Here is an 18,731-nt window from a genome sequence, read left to right on the forward strand (position 1 = left end):
AAAGTGTAACTCAGTAGCAGTGAATTCTTCTTCTATGACAATGTTATTTATTAAGAACTCTTCAGGAAAACTTCATTGATTTTAAAACATTTCCATTTTGTTGTACTCTTTAAGAGTTCAAAATATACAATGGCACAGTATTTGATACTACTATGTACGAAAATTTCTGATTCATGCCCTGTCAGCTAAAAGGTCAACAAAGTACTTAAAAAACCTCCTAGGGCTTATTGCATCTGGTGACAGGGTTCAAAGAGAGTCCTGCACCAATTAAGACAGCCTCTGAATGTACGTACATGTGACTATTGACTGGATCATTAGTAAAGCTATTTTTAAGATTTTTATATCATCTTTTGCCAAGTTCTTAAAGGAGAACTTCTTGTCATTATTATACCTTTGAAACAAACATATCCTGAATGCTAAGCAATAAGTACAGAGAGTGGTAAGTCTCAACCTAAGTCAAGATGTACTGGTCAAAAAAATTTCTTACTACATTTTTAAGTGTAGTGGCAAAAATGCACCTAATTCTAAGGCTATTGTAAAAAGCTGGTTTCAGCAGGAAACCATAGCTCTAGGACAGTGCTGCAGATGCAATGGAGCAGAAGTGGTGCTACCTTTTAGCAGATAAAGGGGGGAAAAAGTGCAGGCTTTCACACAGGAAAGGCCATCTCTTCAGGCATGAAAACACTCTCCAGTTGGGCACTGTTAGTCTCTTCCCTTACTCACCCGCTGTTACATTACATGTCTTAGAAGGGAGAAGGGCAGTTGCCTGAGCATGAAAAAGTTCTGACCTGTAAGAGTCACTGTTTAACTTGACCTGGGCAAGTCTTTATAAGACACCAGCTCCTGTAGCTTAAATTATGCCCCAATGTATGCTGTTCAAAGAAGTGAGTCCCTGAGCAGTGACAGAGGTTATTGTTCCTACAAGATCCCCCTCTCCCTGGTTGCAGAGGTTTGGAAGCACGTGCTTAGCAGAATATGGGACAAGAGGATAAGAACAGATGGCACAGTGATTACAGCCACTGAATATTCCCTCGTGCTGCACAGCAGCTCACTTAATCCAAACTTTCTGCAAGTGTTGTCATTTGTCTGTCTGCTTTCCTGGTGCTCAACATGACATATCTTGGGTTTGATTTGCAGAAATTCTATCATTAAGAGTCTGACCATTAAATCTGCTAGAACTGCTATGTGTTTTTTAAGCATTATAAACCACACTTCCTGGGTTAGGTACCAAAAATGATGCATACTTTATTTTAGATAATTTGCCAACTTGTATTAAAATACTACTAATGTAATTCACACAGACGGAAAACAGCACCATTTTCTGGTAGGTGGCTGAAAACGACAGAACTAAAGTTCAATCAAAATATTTAGATTTCATTAACTACTGATTTCATTAACATGCCATTTCAAAGGTAACAGAGATACCAGAAATCAAAGCCAAACTGCCTGAGAATGATCCTGGATTCTCAATCAATGTGGAAATAAAATAATCATAGATCACTTTTCTAATATTCACAACTACAGCAAAAAACCTGATACACTACTATTGGAATAAATTCAGAATAATGTAAAATAGGATTAGACTAGGCAAGCCAGGAGAGTTAAGTAATGCATGTCACTTATTTGAGTTCTAATTACCTCAGTATTCAGCCTTGTATCTGAGTACCTTTCAAAAGTTTTAGAAAAATAATGATTTTGTTAAATGCAAGCGATATGTGCTACAATCCACAAACATGATTAGATTTTTCATTCTGTTGTATTAAGTAAGTTGAAATTAGTTTGTAAGGTTTCAAGGACACATAAAATATATTCTTGAGGCATGCTACTACTTCCTTTACTCCATGCCTGAAGTTTAGCAGGGTAAAGAGGACAGGCTGGTACCTGAAAGCAGCAAGTGTTAGGAAGTAATGAGCTGAAAGTGCAACAACATTGATAAGGGGTTAAGGAAAACACCCTTACAAATGAAAAGCACAATAATAAAATAAATACAGGTTTATTTGGACAGATAACCAGAAAATATTAGTATTTTAGGCTGATTACAATAAAAAGGGTAAAATCTAAATATCATGAACACAGTTGACTGACAAACAGAAATGCCATTCCATGTTAAGTTTCCCACGAATGTTTAAGTGATATTCTGATTAGACAATCAAAAATGTTTTGTTGAAGAGATTTTAAGTGTAATATTTTGTTTGTTGAACTGGTTTGAGTTTGGTTCAAGTTGCATTTTTGAAAGTAATTTAACTAATATTCTGGTTTCTGCAATGTGCTGTACCACAATGAACAGGTGGTATAAATAATGCTACATCTTCTCCTGTCGGGAGTTGTGCTTTTTGTCTGGACTAAACAAAGAAGAATGATGGAAAAGAGCTGTGTAGCCATTCCATTACATACCATGAAAGCAGTATATGCCATGATCCTTCTGAAACAACATGAACTTCCATTTATTTATCATCTCTCCACTCATTTTATTTTTTAAGAAAAACTGTTATTCCTGACATGAAATATTTCTATAGAGTAAAATCCACTTGGTGTCTGCAAACTTTACTTGAACATTGCTGTATGAAACCTTTTCAGACAAGGACTGAAACATCCTGCCATGCATTTTTAAACGTTATAGAGAAGGACTGATATTTCCCAATCTCAAACAGATATACTTTCAAATACTTTTATAAATCACTCATTCATGCTTAAAATGAGCTATTAATAAGGATTCCTCAAGAAGATTATATGAAGCAAGAACCAAACTAATCTTATTTCAAGTTTGTCCCTCTTCCCTCTGAACTTCCCAGTAAGTTTGAAGTGTGTTGCTGCTGAAGAGTACCTTTTTCACACAAAACTCTGAATAGGAACACAGTTCTGAAATGACATACTGAAGTTATAAAGTCCAGTCGCTTGCATGCAACTGTGGCCTGAAAGTTTTTTCAAAACAGTCATGAAACTTGATCTTAAAATTCAGAGACTTCATGTAAGACTACTAAGAGCTTATGATTTGATCTGGTATAGACAACGTTCACAACCCCACCCTATACCACTTTTCAAAGGAAATTATCTTAAATGTTTTTCCTCTTTCATTCTTATAAAAGATAAAGCTTATAGGCTGGTGTGAACATTTCATAGGTGATCAATTTTTGTCTCAATACAGAATTTGGAAAAACTCTCATATTGCTGGCATATAAGGTCCTTGTTCTCTAAGGAGCATGTGTACCTTGTCTAATAAAAAAAATAATTTATGTACTTAAATGTTTCACCATGTGTGATCTATATTTGGAAGAAGGAAAACAAATTAGGATCTACATCAGAGAATCACAGAATGTGAAGGATTTGAAATGGACCTTAAAGATCATCTGGTTCCACCCTGCCTGTGCCATTGACAGGGACATCTCCCACCAGACCAGGTTGCTCAAGGCCTTATCCAGCTACATCCTCTCATTGCTGTTTTGTTAATTTCTTCCTAAGTATTTTTTCTTGGCCTCATACATATTCTATTCCTTACCAGTGCTACTGGAAACAGCCCAGCAGAAGTTTGGAGCTGATAGGTATAACAATACCATTTTATATTTGAGCTTAAGCACAGAGTACAAATGGAGCTGTCTTTACATTCCCACGTTGAGATCATAGACTGCAAGATGTTTTACTTATTAAAAACTCTATAAATTAAGACCAACAGAAGCATTATGAACTTTACAACTTTTATTTACTGTTATCTGTGCTATTTCAAGTGTTTTCTTTCACAAATCAAGTGTTGTCTTTCCATATGCAAAGATCACATATATAAAGACCCAATAATGTAAAAACATATAAATAATACAGCACTAGCATGGAACTGAGTCCCATTTAGGGTTCAGGAATAATGTTTTTGGAATATTTTCTCCAGTAAAAATGTTTTTGCTGATGGCTCCTTGTTGGTCCCTTATAGTATAAAACATTTAAAAAAATCTTTTAGATATCTGTTGCAAACCAGTTCAAATAATTACTGTGCTTTATATTTACACTATTTTGTGAACAGGAAGCTTTCTTTAAAGACTTGTCCTTTGTGATAAAAAGAACTGTGCTCAAGATTCTTAAAACATCTGTCCATAGGATGCTTTGAAAGTTTACTGTTGTTTAAGATGATGCCTGTTCAATTGCTGTTTTTAAAATATGGAATAAAAATATTCCATATTTTTATGGATGTAAACATTAATCCAGAAACAACTTTGCCAAATCCTTTGCTCTTACAGAAGGGTGAGAAAATATGTAGGTATTGAAAAACATGTCCTGCGTTTCCAGAGATTCTGCAGCTGGAAAAATAGCAAAGAGAAAGAAATGCAAACACGTCGTGTCTCAAGGAGGGCTCGTAGGTAAGCTGAGCTAAAATGCATGTCTCTTAACCCTCTGGGATTTGGACCATAGAGCAGCACTGATACCTAAACATCAGTATAAAATCAACAGGGACATCCCTAGGAGGCCTGATGTTGAATCTCAGCTTTTCACCCTTTAACTCTCAACATCCCGAGCGGGTTGCAGTTGTCACTGCGAAGAGCCTGGCCCGGCAGCGGCAGTACCCTGCGCACCGCTCTCCCGTCCCGGTTGTGGGGCCGGGCGGCGGCGGCGGCCCCGGGGCGTGTCCGAGGAGGAGCCGCAGCGGCGGCTCGGTGCCCGGGGGACAAGGGGAGCGCGGCGGGGCCCGGCCTCCGCTCCGGGAGCTCGGCCCCGCGCTCGCTGAGGGCTGCCCCCCGGCCGCTCCGGCGGCGGCAGGCACGGAGCGCTCCCGCCGTGCTGAGGCGGCCGGGACGCGGCCGCTGCCGCTCCTCACCGCCCGCCACGGCCCCCGCTACCTGCTCGCCGGGCGGCCTCTCCAGCAGCTGCGAGCAGACGTCGGCGCACTCCCGGAACTTCCTGCGCCTGAAGTAGCTCCAGGCCTGGAAGAGCGGCTCCAGCCCCATCTCGCCGGCGGGAGCAGCTCGGGAGGTCCGGCCGGGCCCCCGCCTCCTCCCGCCGCGTTACCGCCGAGCGGGGCCGCGCTGGGGCTGCCGCGGAGCCGCCGGGCCCCGCCTCGGCCGGCTGGGGCGGAGCGGAGGGGCCGCGGGGGAGGCGGCTCTGGGCGGCCTCCGGGGCCTGCCGCTGCCGGGGCTCGCCGGGGGCGGACCCTGCCGGTGCCGAGCCTTGCCGGTGCCGGGCACTGCCGCTGCCGGGGCTCACCGGGGCCTGACCCTGCCGGTGCCGGGCACTGCCGGTGCCTGACCCTGCCGGTGCCAGACCCTGCCGGTGCCAGACCCTGCCGGTGCCAGACCCTGCCGGGGCCTGGCCCTGCCGGTGCCGGACCCTGCCGGGGCCGAGCCTCGCCGGTGCCTGACCCTGCTGGTGCCAGACCCTGCCGGTGCCGGGCCTTGCCGGTGCCGGGCACTGCCAGTGCCTGACCCTGCCGGTGCCGGGGCTCACCGGGGCCTGACCCTGCCGGTGCCGGGCCCTGCCGCTGCCGGGGCTCACCGGGGCCTGACCCTGCCGGGGCCGGGCCCTGCCGGTGCCGGGCCTTGCCCTGCGGCCCCGGGCTTGGAGCCGCGACCCTGCTCCTGGCTGAGCCCCTCGCTGCCCGCGCCTCTCCTGGGCTTGCTGTACTGGCGACTGACAGCAGAGTTTGATCTGTAATACACATCAGTAGACTTCCAGTAACCCCACTGATCTTAAATGTTGTCATTTTCTGTCCTGTTATCTAGAGGAGTTAGGATAAATGCCTAAACAAGAACAATACAGCCGTATTTGGGTAAAATGTCCTTTAGAGCCATGGAGCCCTGGGTGAGAAAAGTACACCTCGCTGTGAACAACACTTTTCAGTCTTGCAGGCTCTTATCAGTTCCTTTAGGTAATTAGTTTTTGGAGGGACATTTTCAGACTGAGATATTTAGAGATTTATAAGTTGGAATACAATTGCTCCTAGTTTATAGATACTATAAAATGATGAATGCAACCGTCAACCAAAGTAAAAGAAAAAATCCTAAAATTGCTTGGAGCAGTATTCATTCATGGTATGAAAATCTTTGAGGGATGAGCACAAACAAGACTACTAAAATCACATTGTTGCCATTTAAAGAGATCTTTCTGGTTTTATTGCTTTTGTCTCACCTAAGCTATCAATTTGTCCAAGATGCATGAAATTAATACCCAGGCTAGCAAGATCAGTGTCAGGTGTAAAGACAGAGAAGTAGAAGTGGCAGTCCCAGGACTATGACTTATTCAAATATGGGAATAAGTGGCTTGAACTGAAGTAGCAGTTACAGACAGCTTTGCTTTGGTTGTCCTGTGAACAGTGCACAGGTCTATTGGATTTGCATGGCAAGGCTTTGGGTGAGAGCCCATATGAGTGGCTTCTGTGACAAGCTGCTGGAAGCTTCCCCTATGTCAAATAGTGCTGCTGGCCAAGGCCAGTGGTGGTAGCACCTCTGGGATAACAACTTTAAAAGGAAAGAAAAAACCTGCACAAGTGCTGCTCAAGACAGAACTGAGAATATGTGAAACAACTATGAAGGAACCAAGGTCAGTAAAGAAAAGGGGAAGCAGTGCTCCAGGCAAAAGAGCAGAGATCCTGCAGCCTGTGGTGAAGACCATGGTGAGGCAGCTGTGCCTCTGCAGCCCATGGAGGAGTGCAGGGGAGCAGAGGATGCTTGAAGCAGGTGGCTGCTCAAAGGAAGCTGGGACCCTGTGGAAAGGTCACAGTCTTCTGAAGTCAGATGGGTAGATGCTTCTCAGCAGAAGGAAGGGGAAGATGGTTCTGCAGCAATTTTTATTTTTCATGCTGCTGGAAAAGGTATTCATTGCCCTTAGTGATCAAGCTGAACTAATGTTGTCCTATGGTAGCAATTAGATCAAGATGCATCTTCAGATTTTTTACAATGAGATTTTGCAGTGTTGCAAATGACAAGAAAATTAATTTTCCTTCTTTCCAACCACCACCTGCAAGGGGTTTCATTCTTTGTTTGGTTGCCGATAAAGAGGGTTTTTTTCAATTTCTATGTGATATATGAAGCCAGAAGGTGTTTCTCTGGTATTGGCACACGGGTCATCCTTTGCATATCATCTCTGAAGTCTTTTCCACTGATAATGCTGCTTTTCACTTCCTGTGTGGAGGTATAGCCTAAGCTTTCTAATATGGGGATTCTCATTTATATTGATTATTGAAATCTCCAAATTTGAACTTTTAACTAGAATTTTCTCCAAATATTAATCTCTCTGGGTGGCCACATGCCACTTCTCTAACTTACTAAAATCCTGGAATATAACACAGAATCCCTGTGGCTGTCTTTGTGTGTTCTGCTTGTCAGTCCCCATCCAGTGTAATTGCATGGAAGCTAAACAACCATGGATTATATTCAGGTCCTTCTGGAGCAAGCTGCTCTGGCGTGAGCCCCCATGGGGTCACAAGTCCTACCATGAACTTGTTCCAGCATGAGCTCCTCTCTCCATGAGGCCACAGGTCCTACAAGGAGCCTACTCCAGCACAGGTTTGCCATGTGGCTGGAAGTGTTATCTATCACAAGACAGCTTTTCAGTGGCTTATGGGAAATCAGTGGTTGTTTTTAGTACCATTAGTAGTGCTTCAGTCTCGATGTTCAGGAATTACTTTTGGTATACTTATGTATAGAGTATGGAAAAAGAATTATTTTGAGTATGTGTTTCTTTCTCAGAGCTCAGGGCTAAGACACTGTTTATAGTTTGCTGGAGCTATCCACTTCTTTCACCCACCCTTTCAAAATGAGGAAAATTAATTTTGTGGGAAGTTCAACAAAGTTAATTTGGGGAATTATACCCGAGATGTACCTGATTTCTAGGAGAACAAATTATCATTTTTCTGTTTAACATTGACAGAAAAAAAATATCAGAATTTAGTAATCGCAGCATCGTGGGAGAGGTTGTCCAGATGGAAAAAACATTTCAGCATGCAAAGTGTTACAAGGAGTGTAACATTGTGTGATATTATGAAAGGTAGAATTTCCTTGGCTTTAGTGCAATACAAGCTTGTCTGCATTTTTTTACCGAAAGGTTGGTAGTCTAGTAGTTAGTCCTTTCCATTACCTTAGATAAAAATGCTTAATTGGTCATAATAATCAAATGTTCGCCAACTATAATAAATTCCTCCATGTTTATTGAGTCAGTGCTATATTGGCACAATGATAGGTGTGTGACATAACTACAGAAATCACCAGGGTTTATTAAAGAAAAGTCATGTGCTTGTCTTGTATAACTATGCACATTCATTGTATTAGGGGTGACCTGAACTTAGCTGGGATGTTTTGAGTGATTATTCTCATCCTCTTTAAATGGACAGGAAATTTAGTGCTTTATTTACAGTTTGAGTAATGTGGTGATATTACTGTCACATAGGTAATTTGAACCTTGGCTTCATTTATTTGAGCAAAGAACAAAAGATTCAGGTATTAGAAGTAAGCATCAGTTCCTCTTCTGGCTATTATAGGTTGACTTTGTGTCCCATGACTGTAAGTCTCCCATGGGAGTTTTCTGTGCACCAATCGATCAAATATCAATTATCTCTCAGCCTTATCTCTCCTCATGAATGTGCATTCTTACAATAAAACCAGAAATAGAACCTAAAAATAGATCCTAAAATTCTGTTGATATCTTAAAATTTCTTAGGCAGCTCTGAGGAGAAATGTTCAGTATCCATTAGTAGCTAACTCATTTAGATGCAGGCTGCTGCTTCTGTCAGTTACTCATGTCTCCTGAGATACAAGAGTACAGAAGAAAGATGTTCTTTGCAGCTCAATATAATTAACAAGGACTTGAAAACAAATGTCGAAGTTGTGACGCATCTACCTGCAGATTGCCTCAGCTGGAAATGTCTTGCTCACCTTTGAGCAAAAGTTGGCATCATGAAAGTTGACATACAAAGAAGGTTCATTCTAGTGAGTCAGATACCTTTGGTATCAGGAGAATTGAGAACAACAGAGCATAGAGCAGGTTTTGGGTTTTGTTCTTTGAAGGAACGCAAATGGGACTACAGATCAGGCCATGCCAGGGGAAGGATACAGAAGTGGCAGAAAGGTAAAAAAAGGAAGTTCCCTCTTTATGTGCTATTTTCAGCAAGGATTCTGACATCTGAAGCTGAGATCACGTATTTGCTTGTAGAACCCATTTCTTGCTGACTGTAGAAAATTAAGAGATGTCATGCAAATGAAATTGCATTAAGAGTAGAGTTTTGTTCTCAGGCATGGATTCACCGTCTGGGAAAGTAATTTATAGTAACAGCTTCAGGTTTCATTCTGTGACCAGCCAAGACAACAACATGCATCAATAGCAATTATTGCAATCATAAATAAGATTTATGCTGTTTCTTTTTTTTCCATATATACTTTCTTTTCTATCCTAATCATGGTTATCTTGGTCTAGCTGAAAAGGGACCATCCAGAAGTTGATAACAGAAATGAGGTGACAATAATGTTCAGGTTCTAAGCATCCATCTTCCTTCATAGGACTTTAAGTCTGTCCTCTGTTATTTATGCATTGACTGAACCCACTCTTTGTAATCACACCCACACCTCCTTCAGTGTACAGAATGAATGGGATGATTTTTAAGTGAGATTATTACCTTTCTTTTTATCTGTAGTGCCTTCATATGAGGCACTATTTCTTGTTTGATGCAGATGCTCTGTATGCTGTGCTGAATATAGATTGGTGTTCATAACACTAGAAGAAATCAATGCAGCTATAAAAACCAAACAGAGGCCTATGAAAAAGGCTGGCATGTTATTTCCATTTAAAGATAGGTTGCAAAAAATTGCAAAGGATCCACTGATGACTGGATGTTGAGCTTAAAAATGCTTGAACTTTACTATTTTTCTTCCTTTTCAAGCCTGGAGCAGCTAGCTAACACACTTACTTGCAGTGGATCCTAAATATCAAAGTAGGAAACCTGGTAATACTACTGAGTTAGCAGTCATATCTGGAAATCTTGATACCAATTGTTTTGGTCATACAAATCTGTGTATATAAATGCAGTGGAGAAAAAATACTGTCTCCTGGTATTTAGCCTACTGTATTAATTACAAACCCATTCCAGCATCATCATTTGTTATGTACCTGTTAGCTCCCACAAAACAAAAAAAACAAAAAAAACAAAAAAAACAAACAAAAAAAAAAAAGTAGGTGCCCTACAAATCTACTTTCTTCTTTTTAGGAGTCTTAGTCTGTTTTATTATTAGTTTATCATTTTTAGAGCAAAAATGTGGGGAAAAGATCTATTTTGAGGATGAATTGAGTTTTATGAGGAGTGTCTGTTTTATAAAGCCTTTATAAAGGCTTGTGCACAGTGTGTTACACTAGAAAGTTATATCATGTAGCAGTTTATGGCCCCTATTTTCTTTTACAGTTGGAAGCACTTGAGAAGAACTATTTGCTGTCCTAAAAGTAGGCTTACTTCACTTTAGTTGGCAGAGTGACTGAAGTGCAGTGTGACTCTATTCCAGTCCTTAACTGAACTGTTCCAGTGCTTAGTTAAATCTGGTAGTATGAAGTCATTCAATGAAATTAATTAATTCAAGGTCTGCATTCCACTGCTTAATAGTATTATGTTACTTTTAAAGTTTCTTGGCATTATGAGAGTTAATACTGTTACTTTATTTAATGCTGAAATATTTTATTTCCTTCAGGTCTTCTGAAAATTTGTATCATTGCTAGTAAATGATGTCATATTTGATAAACCTGCAGTATTGTATGTTGATGCTATGTAGTGACTTACAGTTAAGATGTTTCATGATTCCTTTTGACAGCTAAGCTTTTTGAGACCTTTTGCAAAGTCAGTAGTGTTCACTGTATTTTGAAATCCTTGTCAACGACTGTGTAAAAGGAGGTCAGCTTGACCTCAAAATTTTAATCTAATAATTGTCATCAGCCAACTGAAATTTTGATTAATTCTCTACATAATTTTAACGACATGTTTTGGGGTTGATGATCCTACACTATCCTAGTTGTAAAGAAAGGATTTAAAATGGGTATAAAAGTTATGACTGTGTGCAAAGGTGTTTTTTCACATTGCTTTTGATCATATCATAAAATGATCCCTGAGATAGCTGTCACATAAGTTTAATTTAAAGGAAATTGCATACTATATTTAGTCATCAGTCAACAGTTGAAATTGATTTTAAGAGTTCAGAATCAGATTTTTATCATAAGTCTATTGATAGAAAATGCATTGGGATTTAACTACCATCCTTTTATGTGCTGCATTGACACCTGTTGAGGCTGTCATATGTTATGTCAAGTGCTGGTCTTCAAATCACCTAGATGAATAATGTACACATAAAATTTTATCTCAAATGCACACTAAAGAAAAGTGTTTAGATCCAAGTTGTGTGTACATTGATTAGATCCACGGGGTGTAAACACAGTGTCATTGCAGAAAGAAACTGAGTCCTCCACTGAGGGGCATCAGAATGCATCCTGGTCTCAGTTTGTTGGCAGTCAGAAATACAGTAATTTTTTCATTATCTATAGGTTAAAAAGAATCCTTTTAGTGGACTATTCCCTTGTGCCAGCTCAGATTTTAGGCCCAAAGCTCATGATAGACATTTTAGGAAAGAATATAAATGTTAGCACCCAACTTTTGAGACTAATATTAAACACTATTTTACTACAACAACTTCAGATGGAACTAAATGTAGAAATTCATTTGAGGAAAAATATATGCTGTGATGGAAGTTCTTGGACTGAGATTTTTTGCCATTGAAATCAGAAACCCTTCTTTCACTTTGAAAAGAGAGGATTTGAACTCTGGATTACCCTAAAACAAGGTCTTATGGTAAAAACATCATAGCTAATGAAGGACCATGCAGCTCTCAGTATTTGTGTTCCCTCCGCAGTTTCAGCTGATGTGGTTTACTGATGTACTTGCATCACTTCCAAATATCCAGGAATTATTGTTTTCTATACTAATTATGGATTAATCTTCATCCCTTTGCCAGACCTAAGTTAGGAAACTGTTACATCAAATTTCTGTGAATAAATGTATTATGGTCTTGATTGCTGTCTGTATTGTGACATGTTCATTGTCTTTTCAACAGGGTGCCTGTTTCTTTCAGTGCCTAGCATGAATGTTTATCAGATGAATACAATTCCTATAATTATCAAGGTGTAATTTGCAGAAACAGGAAAAAAAGTCTGTAATATTTAATTTTATACACATATAATTATTACATTTTAACGTTGCCTATTATATGGAGTTCATCAATCAGTACCAAAAGGAAATATGGATTCGTAATTCCCATTAGTTTATAATAGAACTTGCTTTTAAAATGGTTATAGAACTAGAGGATGCTTTGACATAGCACATGATTTTAACAAGAAGTTGCATTTTTCTCTTCAAAGCGTGTCACCTATACAATTTTGAAATTGTCAGAATTTTTGGAAATACAGTATAACGTACTGATGGCTTATTGCTCTTTGGCTTATCATTTTCCAACACCTTGCTATAAAGAATCCTTCTTAGGTGACCATACCCTGTACAGGCTCCTATCCTGTATTTCCCAGACTTTTCTGTGTTGAGACATGATGTGAAGAAATTAATAACTTTTCCTGTACCATTTTCTTATCCTTAATTAATTCCTTTGCTTTTTGATCATGCAGTAGACCTACTGATTATGTAAAGCCTTCCTGTGTCTAATGTTACTCTTAAAAAAATCTCTGCTGTTAATTTAATAAAATAACTTAGTTCTTTAAAATTTTTTAGTAACTTACATGTAGTATGTTGCTGACATGGTATAAAATGTATCATTAAACTTTAATTTCCTGAAGGAGAATTAACTCACCTAGTGTTTGAGTTTGCAATGCTGTCTTTTTTCCTCAACTTCTTATTTTTATCCAATAGTAAACAGGCCTTTGGGATCCTACATGTTTTGCCTCAAGGCTGGTAAATGGTTGCAGGTAATTCTTATTACTCTCTCATAAGTAGGTTTCTTAGTTTTGCAAAATATCATTTTTAGACATGTTCCCATAATAGACTGAGACCTTTTAATTCCCAAGAATCTTGAAATTAATGTTGTCACTGTTGTTCATCTTTTTCATATAATATAATTACTACTTGAACCAGCTACTCTGTATTACTTAGGACTTAACAGAGAATAATCCCTCATTTTGTGTGCTCTGGAATTAGCTGTTCCAAGAGCATTTGTTTAAGAAATCACTTCTCTAAGCCTTGTTACATTTAGCAGAACATGAGATACATTGTAAATATATTTGCAATATGCTAAGAAGTATGTTTTCTTAATAACCATGCGCTGTGAAACACAAAAATGCCACTTATGGGATTTCGTTTAGAGAGGTGAGGTACCTGTGTTACTGTGTACTAATGAAGCATAATTTGCAGTGATGTATATATAGGAATAACCCCACCACAGGCAGCTATGGCAAAACAGCCAGACTGTTGTGAAATACCTTACTGGAAGAACATAAAATGTCTTATTTATATAAAAGGTCATTTGTTTCCCACTACAGCCATAGTGGATTGCCACTAAGGCATACCTGACCCTGCCAATTGCTCAGTCGTCAGACCATGGTGTTGATCACACCAAGATTTCAACCTTTTATGGGCCATCCGTGTAAGAGCTGGACTCGATGATCCTTGTGGGTCCCTTCCAAGGCGGAATATTCTGTGACCCGGTGAAGTTTCCTTCCCGGCCCCGTGTGTTCTGCCGGCCGCCATCAGCACCTCGGACAGCGCCGTGCCCGGCCCGGGCTGGCCGTGCTCGGTTCCTGCATCCCCCGAGAAACAGAAACGACAGGGACTCGTGTCTGAGTTCTGGGGTAAATGTATACAAAATGTGTACCATTATACAACGTATACAAGGACTCCACACTGATGGAGGGATACTGTGGGGCCTTGTGGCTCCCAAAGCGCTTACTGCTCGTTATGAGTGAATGATAAGGGTGGAGACATCCAGAGGCCCAAGGAGTGGTGTGTGTCCGAGTGGGACAGAGCAAGGAGAGAGGAAGAGGTTGTTGCACTATGCTGCTTCCTATTCCTGTCAAAAATAGATGCCAAGTGTCTAAAATTCCACTTGCATCCCTTGTGCATCAGCATAAGGTTTGTAAACTCGGACAATGAATAGTTTTCCTCTTGTAGTTTTCCCTCAGACATTGCCTCATTTTAGAGATGGTGGTAAATTCCTGAAAAATCTAAAGAAAATGCTGGCTGTTTGAGCGATGCATGTGATGCACAGCTGTTCCCATCATCACACTGCATGTATGTAGTTTATCTGAGTATGGTTGTGGGTCTTCTGTTTATTACAAAAAATATGATCTGCAACTTCCAGTTAGAGACAATATCATTACATATTAAATTTACTTCCTGATTGCTGGGGGGTTTTCTTCTCTTCAGTTTCAGTTTTTGAACAATTGACTGAAAGCAGCCTATTTACTTTCACCTACCAAATACTCTCTTGTTCTAATTTCTGAGTTGCAAGGAAGATAACAAGATTAACAAATTTAGTTTCACTGAAGTTAATACTACACATTAGTATTAATATCAGAATCTCTCAGGAGATCCAGAATTTTACTCTAAGTAATAATCTAAGAAAAAACGTATTTGTAGAGAGTAGAAGAAAGTAAAAACACCATAATTATGGGTTTTGTACATTCAGGTTTAAATATATATTATATGGGCAATAAATAGAAAATTAATACATTCTTAATTTATGCCATAAAAATACTCCCACTTTGAAATGAGCTTTTGCAACATCAGAAGTAAAATATATCAACTGCTTATGTCTGCTGATAACCAAGCCAATTTCCAGAATGAGATTAGGCATCATTATAGACTTTTTCTCTAACCACCTTTCCCATGGGATAGCAACACAGAACAGCCGTGCAGAGTTAACATCTGATTAGAAAGAATAATACATTTTGCAGTTCTAAGACCAGCTAGTTGGAAATTTTTCAGTCCATTTCCCCTCATTTGTTACTCCTCCTGAGACTTCCTGAGAGACTATGGCTCCCCAAGCTCCAAGGTGATCCAGCTGTTTGAGAAGCAAATAGAAGGAGGAAAAACAGCTAATGATTTTCTGAGAGTAAGATTTATCTGTTGGTTAGTATATACATCTGTCATGATTAGGGATTAAAGTACTTTTCCTTAATTCAAAAAGTTATACGTTTCATGGAAGGGTAAGTTTCATTGGGTGTGAGTTTCAGGCTACATGAATTTCGCTGCAGATTTCTGTTCCATGCTGTGTTGTTTTCATTAAATGTGTGGGACTGAAAGCTGCATCTGAGCCTGGCGTCACAAACACTGTCATTATAAGAACTTGAGGAAAATATTCTCTGTCAGTGTTTTACACTGTGAAAATACGTTAACATAAAATTAATCGACTGGAATGCTTAAATCTATGCATTTTTACAAAATAATTATTTTTAAAAAACAATTAAAATACTAATAAAATATTAAGTTTATGCAAGAAAGAGAGAAAGCTCCCTCTAATTAAAATGAATACAAAGCAGCATGGAAAAATGTCTCCAGTACGAACTAACTAGTTAAGAGTAAAAGTTTTGTGGGAAAACAGTCAATATGAATAATAACAGAGTAAAAGAGCAAAAGAAGATAAAGAAATGGAGATTTAAAAATAAATCCTAATAAAAGAAATACACTTGGAAAGCTAAACCTGTGCTGAAAGTAATAGAAAAAAGATTTGGTTTATTTTAAATTGTCAAACCAGACATTTACCCAGGAGCTTTCCGAACAGGTATTCAACTCTTTAGCACAAAGCTGCCCGCATGATCATGTACTGTACATTAATTTAGGCAGCGAGGTCCCCTATGGAGTGACAAAGCCAAGGGGAAGCACCTTTTCCTGACCAAAACTGTGGACCTGGCGAGGAGTTTCCCCGGCACTGCTGCCTCGTGCAGCACGGAGAAATCGCTTCCACGTCTCTGAGGTCGGATAGTGGTGACTTTGCCATGTAAAACGCTTTCAGAACAGAGGCTGTAAAGTTGCGTATGGGGAAATTAGGGCTTGAACGGGGAAGTAACTTTTGTGTGGTGCATGACTCAGGCGGTGGGCTGAAAGGGTTAACTATTCGTCATTAAAAATTACAGTTGACATTTTCTTCTCGGATGGCAGCGAGCTGGCGTGCCGCCGGTCCCCAGCGAGAGCGGGGGGTGGCTCCCAGCACGGTGACAAGCGGCTGCGACTCTTCCAGCCCCAGCGGCTGGCGAGAGCCGGCGGCGATGCGCCGGGGGAAAGGCAAGGGACCGACATATTCCCCGAAGGGGCAGAAAAAAACAAAACCTCCCTAAACTTGGGGATAGGGGAGACAACACAGCCTCTCTTGAGGAGGTAAAAAAAAAAAAAAAAAAAAAAAAAAAAAAAAAAAAAAAAAGCCACACGCCACAACGCGCTGAGGCGAGGCGCGTTCCCGCCCGCTCGCCGCCACCATCACTCGGTGGCCGGTCCCCGCTCGGTCCCCGCTCGGTGCCGTCTCCCCCGCCGCCCGCCCGCCGCTGACGGCGCCGCCCTCGGCGCAGGCGCAGCGGGGCTCGGGGGGGCCGGAGCGGCGCCGCGCCCTCGCTCCGCGTCCCGGGCGGTGTCTCGGCGCAGCCATGTCTGGCGGCGCGGGGCGGCGAGGCGCGCTCGGGCGGCGGCGCCCTCTGTGAGGCGGCGGACGAGCGGCGGCGGCGGGCATCCATGTCGGCGGGCAGGGATTAGCGCGGCGGGCACCCAGCCGAGCGGAGGGGGCGGCCGGCCCGTCGCCCCCTTCCCGCGGGGTCTCCGGCGGGAGCGAGCCGTACCCGGCTGGCGGGGGCGGGTGGACATGGCTGACCGGAGCGCGCCGAGCTGCCACCTGCGGCTGGAGTGGGTCTACGGCTACCGGGGTCATCAGTGCCGCAACAACCTCTACTACACGGCGGCCAAGGAGATCGTCTACTTCGTGGCGGGGGTCGGCGTGGTCTACAGCCCCCGGGAGCACCGGCAGAAATTCTACCTGGGGCACCAGGACGACATCATCAGGTACCGCTGGCGCCGCGCGCCCCGGGGCCGCATCTCGCCGCGGGCTCCGAGCCCCTCCGGCCGTCCCGGCCCCGCAGCCCGCCTCGTCCCCGCCCGCTCCTCCCTTCCCCCTGGAGCGGGGCGCGAGTGTCCCCCCGGGGCCGTCCCGGGCAGCGCCGGTGGTGCGCGTCCCGCCGCTGCTCTGGGGATCCGGGGAGCGGACCGAAATACATCAAGGACGGTCGGCGCTTCCTCACCGTCCCCCCCCCTCGCCCGGGCTTCGCCGTGGGTAGAAACAGCCTGGAAATGGCTTTTAGTTGTCGGATTTAATCAGCCGTGTTGCGTGTCCCCCGCTGCCGCCGGTGTGCGGTGCCGAAACTCGTACGGGCGCCTGTGCCCGGCGGCCCGAGGGTCGCCGCTCCGTCCCCGGCCGCCCCTGAATGTCAAAGGGCCGGCGGCAGGAGAAGCAGTAATCGCGTGTGTGCCCTGGAGCACTTGGGCTGCGGAGGAGGTTAATCTGTAGCAGGTAGACCTTTGTCTGGTGTTTAAATGGCGACGATTACATGGGGAATTAGTGGCCTGCCTGTAACTCACGCAACTTTTAGGGTAATCTTAAAAGAACGGCTTTCTTGAGAAGTTGAGGCTTCTTCTGTAGCTCAGTAGTTCGCTTGGGTGGGAATGTTACCAGGTGCTGAGTTCCATTAAAAATTACAAATTGATGTTGCAAAAGAAGCGTGCTGGTACAATTTCTTATATGTCTTTCCACTCCAAGGATGCTTTTGTAAGCCTAGTGGTGTTGTGAGATCAGTGAGAGAATTTGAGGAGTATGAAGGGCAGATGTGAGCCTGAGTCATCAATCTTTTCCCTTGCAGTAGGTGTCATTGCAGATGGATTTTAAATTCTGATTTCCTTTGGTCTTTCTGTTGGAGTAAGAGCTAGCAGTAGATACTTTTGTAGATCTTTTGTATGTTTTACAGCACAAAATTTGTTTTTATGAAGCTTAGTGTTCAAGGCATACCTCCGTATGTGTTACTCATGAGTAACAGGTATTGCCTGTAGAGAGCAGAATAGATGCTATTTCATTTAAGCTTTTAGACGCACTAGAAAACCTGGTCATAATGGCCAGTTTTTCCCTTTGTTTAAATCTTCTTGAAGAACTTTAAATCGTTCTGAAGTGTGGCTATGGGTGTTCCTAAGAAGGCTGTCACTTTCGTGGTATATGTCAGAGAAAACCTAGTCAATGTCCCACGGTAGAGTGTTGTACTAGGGATGTTGAGTCAGGAGTTTGGATCACTATAATTTGCATCACTTAATGTTTTAACATTCTCACTTGAATCCAGGAAGAACTGTTCTCTTCAGCCCTGCTAGCCGCCTGTGATGTCAGGTGCTGTGGGAAATCCAGATCTGCAACTTGCCATTGTGCTGAGGAAGCGGTGGCTCGCTGCTCCTTCTGAGGTCGCAGCAGTGTAATATTACACATTTAATACCATGTATTCATGAGGGCTTCCGAATGACACTGTTTGTTTCAGTAGCGCTTCTTGTAGCGTAAGAATTAAAGGGTTTGAGCTACAACTGGGCAGCTTTTCTGTTTGCATGCGGTAACAGTTTCTTGCTCAGTCTCTCTCAGTTTTGGTATAGTGTGCTACGTTTGGCTAAAATGTGACAGAATGGTTTAGACTAGGACTAAACAAACAACAACCACCACAAACCCCACAAACCCCAAACAAACAGATCTGCTGTAAATCAGCTCACTGGAGAGAAAGAG

General features: G+C 42.3%; 2 protein-coding genes across 3 annotated transcripts in view; one reads left to right on the plus strand and one right to left on the minus strand.

The window, feature by feature from the left end:
- TTC8 (tetratricopeptide repeat domain 8) overlaps nucleotides 1-5,014 on the minus strand; it is a 42,753-nt gene extending 37,739 nt beyond the window's left edge. The window contains exon 1 of the mRNA XM_066321937.1: nucleotides 4,821-5,014. Coding sequence (XP_066178034.1) covers nucleotides 4,821-4,928 — 108 coding nt within the window. The 5' untranslated portion in view covers nucleotides 4,929-5,014. The remainder of the gene's footprint in view (nucleotides 1-4,820) is intronic.
- Nucleotides 5,015-16,660: 11,646 nt separating this feature from the next.
- Nucleotides 16,661-18,731, plus strand: part of EML5 (EMAP like 5) — a 95,553-nt gene continuing 93,482 nt past the window's right edge. For both annotated transcript variants that reach the window (XM_066321939.1, XM_066321940.1), the window contains exon 1: nucleotides 16,661-16,987. In XM_066321939.1, the coding sequence (XP_066178036.1) occupies nucleotides 16,791-16,987 (197 nt within the window). In that variant the 5' untranslated portion in view covers nucleotides 16,661-16,790. The remainder of the gene's footprint in view (nucleotides 16,988-18,731) is intronic.

This window comes from Sylvia atricapilla, chromosome 6, assembly GCF_009819655.1.
Source record: "Sylvia atricapilla isolate bSylAtr1 chromosome 6, bSylAtr1.pri, whole genome shotgun sequence".
Taxonomy (NCBI): Eukaryota; Metazoa; Chordata; class Aves; order Passeriformes; family Sylviidae; genus Sylvia; species Sylvia atricapilla.